The 6,959-nt window shown below is 36.4% G+C and overlaps 1 protein-coding gene across 1 annotated transcript; it reads right to left on the reverse strand.

Moving 5' to 3' along the window:
• Positions 1-2,234: 2,234 nt before the first annotated feature.
• pskh1.S (protein serine kinase H1 S homeolog) lies at positions 2,235-6,474 on the reverse strand. Its single transcript, NM_001093869.2, has 2 exons — positions 6,412-6,474; positions 2,235-3,431 (listed from the first exon to the last, which is right to left on the reverse strand). The coding sequence occupies exon 2, from the start codon at positions 3,344-3,346 to the stop codon at positions 2,354-2,356; it is 993 nt and encodes a 330-aa protein (NP_001087338.1). The 5' UTR covers positions 3,347-3,431; positions 6,412-6,474; the 3' UTR covers positions 2,235-2,353.
• Positions 6,475-6,959: the final 485 nt, after the last annotated feature.

Genomic DNA, 6,959 nt, shown 5'->3' on the forward strand with positions numbered 1-6,959 from the left:
ACTTTTGAATGCAACAGACCTCTTTGTGGCAGCCTAATCTAGTATTTCTAATGCAATATGTTGTAATGTGTTTAAGGTAACTGCTATTAATGTGATATGATGTTATATACAACACAATGTCATACTGTATTACTTACAGAGGTCAAACATTTAATCTTTTGAATGCCAGAGTTTACACAGGGGAGCTGAATCTAGCCTAAGTTGATGAAGTGCAACAAGTTATCTTTAAGCAGATTGTGTTTATTGTTGTGACTTAAATAGTGCATACTGTGTAAGAGCACAGAGCAATGCAATGGATATAGACTACAAACCAAAATTCCAGGCTTGTGATCTCCGTGCTGTTTAGCATAGATTATAAAATGGTTTCCCATTTACAGACAAGTGTAGACATATTCAATGCTTCCCAGTATGATGCTACTGGTTCCCACAATAAGGCACTGTTTTCTTCCCCACTTGACAGATATTTAACTGAATATTGCCATACCACTGTGCACCCAATTGGAACAGATTGTAATCACTGTACAGGTATGGGATCTTTTACCAGATATCCAGAATCCTCAAAATTATGGGAAGGTAATCTCCTATAAGCATCTATTGTAAACAAATAATTCTAAATCTTTCCTTATTGTCTGTAACAATAAAAATAGTACCTTGTACTGCAAGGCATTTTCATGTTCTCCATGTGGCTGTTTGGGCCAAAACATACAGGCAGATTGAAGGAGACATATTGTATAAGAAGCAAGAATGCACCAGTGCATTACACTCTTTAAATATAGAAAAATGTGCTTGAAAAAGTTGTGTTTTGGGCAGATTTATTGAACATTTGAACCCCAAAATCATACTAGTTATTGTTTCAATTTATGCTGCCTCCTTTCCAAGGCTGTACAGGGGAGCCGTAGCCAATCAGTAGCTAGGTGGACCGCATAGGGAACTGAACCCTATATTTTGTGTGACTGCAAATAATGTTTGTCTGGCAGAAACTATTAGGACATACCCACCCCCCATTTAAAACATATATAGGAACCATAGCAGATCTATAAGAAGCTCTAATAAAGGGCCATTTCTAAAGTTAATAATGATTTTTAGCTCACAGTGAGATAAGATATATATATTTTTCATTACTGCCTATAATATTAGATTTTTTTCCCCCTTATCCTTGATGTCTCATTGAATTGGCTGCTGGCAAAACGGTCTCTAGTATTGTGAATAAGATAGGGACATTAGATTGTAAACTCCACTGCAGCAGGCACTGATGTATATGTTCTGTAAAGTTGATTAAGGTGATACCTTGATCTTTAAAGTTAAATATAAATTTATATATATATATATATATATATATATATATATATATATATGTATATATATATATATATATATATATATATATATATATATATATATATAAAAACACAAGTGCCAAAGGTTCACTCTGTTTCCTGTGTAAATGCCCGGGTGCCGGCAAACATGTAATGGTATATCTGCAAGAATAGCGACACTCACGGGACTCCTCTGAAGCTTAACAAATGTGATACTTTATTGGAGACTAAACGTTTCGATCCCCCACAGGGGATCTAAAATATTAGAAACATTTTTTATTTTGAACAGCCTATTTACCCAGTTTTTATTTTAATACTGAACAATTCCTTTAAGGGTTCCCCAGCATCAAGAGCTGCACATTTATATATCATTTAGCAGAGGTGGCAGGACAATTGCTTAGTGTAGCTATATGGAAATTCAAGGAGCATGTTTGTATATGTCTGTGTCAACAGGGCATGTTAAAGTGTAACTATATAGTAATACCCACAATATAAAAACAATTATTAATGAGACTTTGGGAAATCTGATAATTTAACACACAATAAATCAGCTTAATATCCTTAGTAAACTGTTCCTAGTGTCCTTATACCAAATCTGCAGCTATTTGTTTTTATTTTTAAATCTCTTTAAATATATAATAAAATGCTTGAAATAACTACTGATGGAAAGGGGGAACTCATTGTGCATGTAAAATACTTAATTTAACAATTGTATAACTTTAACAATTTTAATAGACAGTGGGGTTGATTTTTCCCAGGGCTGGTTACTCTTTTTCACCAGCCCAGATAAAAAAAAAACTAAGTGACTAGATTCACTTTCCATGTCCTTTAAGTCAAATAATGCTATGAATTCACTGGAATGTTTTAAGATGTCAAGGCAATGACGTTGTAGATCATTATATAGCTTTACTTTAATTATTTTTTTTTGAGTTTAATAGGTAGAATTATGATAATGTCCTTATTTACTAATATTTATGAATGTTTATCTTGTTTGTAAATTGATCACAAAATTCTTGGCCTCTAAAACAGTAAAATACCTAGCCCAGTTCAATGCTACATGCCAAGTACACTATTAATAATTTACACAACTTTCTTACCTCTCCAGAATAGCTGTACTTCCCTTTTAGTATTTGTCTGTATAACCTGGTCCTGTTATCATCTTCAAATGGCATAGTTCCACTTAGAAGAATATAAGAAATGACTCCAAGAGCCCACATGTCTACAGAGTTTGTGTAGGGCTTTCTTAGTAAAACTTCTGGTGCAATATATTCTGGTGTTCCACAGGTTGTCTTCATTAAACAGTCATCCCCCTTTTTTTGAGCACTTGCAAGTCCAAAATCTGTTATCATTATTTTGGAGTCAATACCAGGATGATAGTAAAGAAGGTTTTCAGGTTTTAAATCTCTGTGAGTGATCCCTAGTGCATGCAAATATCTCACACCTTCCAGAACCATCTGTAATACATGAGTGGCATCCCTTTCAGTGAATGAGCCTTTGGCAATAATGCGGTCGAAAAGTTCCCCACCTGTTGCAAGCTCCATAACCATATAAACCCTTTCCTGTGACTCAAATACTTCAATCAATTGAATAATGTTGGTATGTCGAACTCGCCTCAGAACATTAAGCTCAGATTCACACACCTCCCTGCCTTCTCTGTATTTTGTTTCAATCATTTTAATAGCATACGGCTGTTTAGAGGCCTTATGTTCTACTCTTACAACACGACTGAAACTACCTCGTCCAATAAGAGCTTTTATGTCATATTTTGCAGTTACACGTGGGTCAAACTTAGCCCTGTACTTAGCAATTTTATGTCTCCTTAAGTGAGTACTTTCCACATGACACTTTGAGTCGCCATTCTGCAATGAGTGACATAGGTAATCATCCTTTACAAATGTCTGGCTTGTGTCTGTGATAAAAGTATTATATTGGTCACTTTTTGAGTCCAAACAAGGTTCCACTTTTTTCACCAAGTCCAGCTGGAGGTTTTTTGAAGGTTCAGGGAGAACTTTACTCGTCCCACAACCCATGACAGAAATAATCTTATTTCAGATGTCATCATTGTGTTAGTGCAACTTCATTTATAGTAGTATTTGCATCAGTTTCTTTTACGGTCTGGAAAAAATTAATAAAGATAAAATTAACTAAATTTTAATTTATACAAAATAACAACAACATTAGTACATCCACTATAGAAGAAGGAAATATTACATTTTAATGAAAAAGAAAATTGAGAAGTTTCTCAAAATTAAAAGACAATTTTAAAGCCCCTACAAAAATGGTTAAAATGTTAAAGATTTATTTATTATTGTTAATTTATTTATTTTTTATTATGTGATTAGAACGGTACCTATTCAGCCCTTTGGAAGTTTTCATGCCAAAGAAGACTCTTAGTGGATTTGATTATTGTTTTTTTACCTATCAACAGAAATATACTCTATATGCTATGATAGGCAGACCTCTGATTATTTGAGGTTTGGTATTAATTTGTCTATAAGTCTATAACATCCACCAAAAATTTACTATATTAGGGAAAGCCCAAAACACATGAAAAATGTCCTTTACCAGCCTTTCTATCAAACCATAATGCTTTTCTATGTCCTTGCTTCAAAGGAGAATTTGACAGCTACAATTGTGTTCAGAATAATAGCAGTCCAACATCACTAACCTGATCAATCATTGTTTTTGGTATAAATTATATTTCTACATGGCAAATAATTTACTAGTAGGTGTAGTAGAGTAATAGAATAACAGTCATGACATGCATGCTGCTGATTCTGTATAATTGAAGTATTAATTGAGGCTTGTTCCAAATAATATCAGTGTTTAAAATAATTAGCTTGTTCAAAACAAAGCAGTGTGGAGTTCAATTAGTGAAGTCATTCTTTCTGTGAAAACAGGTGTCAATTACAGGCCTAATTTAAAGGAGGAAGGAAGGCAGCAAATGTGTATGCTGGTTAAATTGCATTTCTCTCAAATCTGAGTAAAATGGGTTGTTCCAGACATTGTTTAGAAGAACTTTGATTAAAAAGTTGATTGGAGAAGGGAAAACATAAAGAAGAGCAGAAAACAATATGCTGCTCAGTCTAAAATTATCTCAAATGCTTTAAAATGGCAACCAAAACCTGAAGAATAAGGAAGACTATAGAAAACTACCATTCAAATGGCAGACTCAGACAATGATCAGCTCCAGGAAGATCAAAGAGGGTCTAAAAGTTACCTGTGAGTACTGTTTCAATTAGAAGACGCCTATGTGAAGCCAAGCTATCAAGCAAGATGTCCCCGCAAAGTCCCATTGTTGAAAAAAGTGCATGTGCTGAAGAGGTTACAATTTTCCAAAGAGCACACTGACTGGCCTAAAGAGAAATGGGCAAATGACCCTCAAACACTCAATTCAAGCCACTGTATGCTGCGAGGACAGTGAAGCATGGTGGTGTACGCATCATGATATAGGGATGTTGCCCTTACTATGGTGTTGGACCTATTTAACACATACCAGGGATCATGTTGCCTTATGCCAAAGAGGAAATGCCCTTGAAATGAGTGTTTCAATAGGATAACAACCCCAAACACACCAGTAATCAAAAACATCAGTAAGTAAGCAACATCTTGGTCCCAGACCAACAAGATTGAGCCCGATCCCCGTTCCTTAATCCAATACAAAAAAATGTGTGAGGTGACATCAAAAATGCTGTTTGAGGCTAAACCAAGAAATGAAGAAAAATTGTGGAATGTAACAGGTGCCAGAAGTTGGTCGACTCCACGCAACACAGATGTGCAGTAGTTCTCAGAAACAGTGAAGCATCAGCGATACAAAGGAAAGCAAAATCTTGCAACATTTTTCAGTTTATACAGTGAATGTTTGAGTTTGTACAGAAGAATAGACACGATTATTTTTTGGAATAGCCTAATATTCCCCTTTGGTCAGTTTCTGTAAAGGAATAACACAAGTTTGATAACTTTTTCTTCATGTTTTGAGTTGGAATAGAATGTGCATTGTTCCCACTGAATTTGCATGTATCGAAATAAAAGCTATTTTAAGGATTTTGCGCTTTATTCCCTTTTTTTAAACATACAGCTAGTATCATGAACACAACTGTATATTTGTTAAGTTGCATTTTAAATCCTGATTTCCCTTCATGATTAAACCTGTGAAGTGCCTTTCTCACTTTAAGGGGCTGTCAACGAAAAATCTAAAAACTGGTACAACGATTCTGAATGCTGTCTTTTGGGCATGTTGCCAACTACATTTCAGGAGGTTTTGCCCTACCGAAATGAAGGGAAGTATTTTGTAGCAGTCGATTGCTTCATCTTTGAAAACTCTAACTCAAACAGTGCACACTTACTACCTGTACCTATTCCAATCCCCGTAATTCACTGCTACTTATCAACAGAAGAGAGGCTTTTGATTGTACATTCTCTGGTCGGTCCCCTCTTTCACTAGAAATTACCAAGTGTGTATACTTTCACTGCTACTTATCACTTCTCCCTGACACATATAGTAAAGGAAACAAATAAAAATAAGACATATGTAGAGATTTAGCAAGTCAGTTTCAGCAGCAGTTAGTTTTATCATTAGGCCTAGGTCACAAAGAAAAGGCGGATCCGCCCTGTATGGGTAATAACATAAATTAACCTGTCACCATGAAAAATGTATGAATATCTGCCTCAAGTGTCCAGTGACAAGCAGATTTCCTTCATTAATGTAACTTCACATGTGGGACTGATCCTCACCAATATACATGTATTATGGGTATTGGTTGGCTTGGCCGAATTTGAAATTAATAGTAAATAAACTAACTGGGCAGCCATATAGGGTGCAGTCGTCTAGGGCTGGACGGGGGGGGTCGGGTCTCAAGGGGGACCGGTTTTGAAGCACTTTATTACCCCCCCCCCCCTTTACAGAAACTGCCAATTTCGGCAGTGAGGGCAGTTGCTAGGGAGTCTGGATCTTCCTTCCCCAACAAAGCTTTCCCTACTGCTCCTTTTCTCCTCACTAGCAGCAGGGGTGGCGCGGTAATCCGAGTAAGTTTTTTTTTTTTACCCAAAAGTCCCGCTTTTCCTAAAACGGCCGGAATACCAAGTCCCTACTTACACCTTACGCAAAACTGCAGGATCCTAGCCTCTTGTCTTACAGAAGATCGCAACGCCAGAAGCCTCATCACGCGAGACTAGAGTCAAGGCTACACGTAAAAGCGCTGTGACGCATCACGTAGCCGCCTTGTTGGAGTGATGAGTTGTAGTAAGTCTGAGTTATGCAGTCGGAAGGCGCTAGTAAATTGGGTTAGGTGAAATCATAAGCTGGTGTTCCACTTCTCGCAGTTTCTACTTCTGTTAAGAGTACAAAAAAAGGGAAAACATTTATTTATTTCGTGTTGCCCAACATGCCCATCCCTTCGTCCTCACCTCTAAATATTTATCTTAGATTTGTCTTATTTTTTGCTCGAAGTTTTGACCTCGGCTGTGTGTTACTATAAGAATACATTTTCCTGGTTGCCTACAGTACCTGTTGCTATCAGAGCCTTTTCTCGCAATTTGTTCAAAAAGGAAACAAGTTTTGTGCTATGGCCAAGTGAAAGCGGTAATCGTTGTTGTGTTTATTCCATGTTTATTGAACATTGTCAGTTGCAGTAACAATTGCAA

Source organism: Xenopus laevis, chromosome 4S, assembly GCF_017654675.1.
Source record: "Xenopus laevis strain J_2021 chromosome 4S, Xenopus_laevis_v10.1, whole genome shotgun sequence".
NCBI classification, from domain to species: domain Eukaryota; kingdom Metazoa; phylum Chordata; class Amphibia; order Anura; family Pipidae; genus Xenopus; species Xenopus laevis.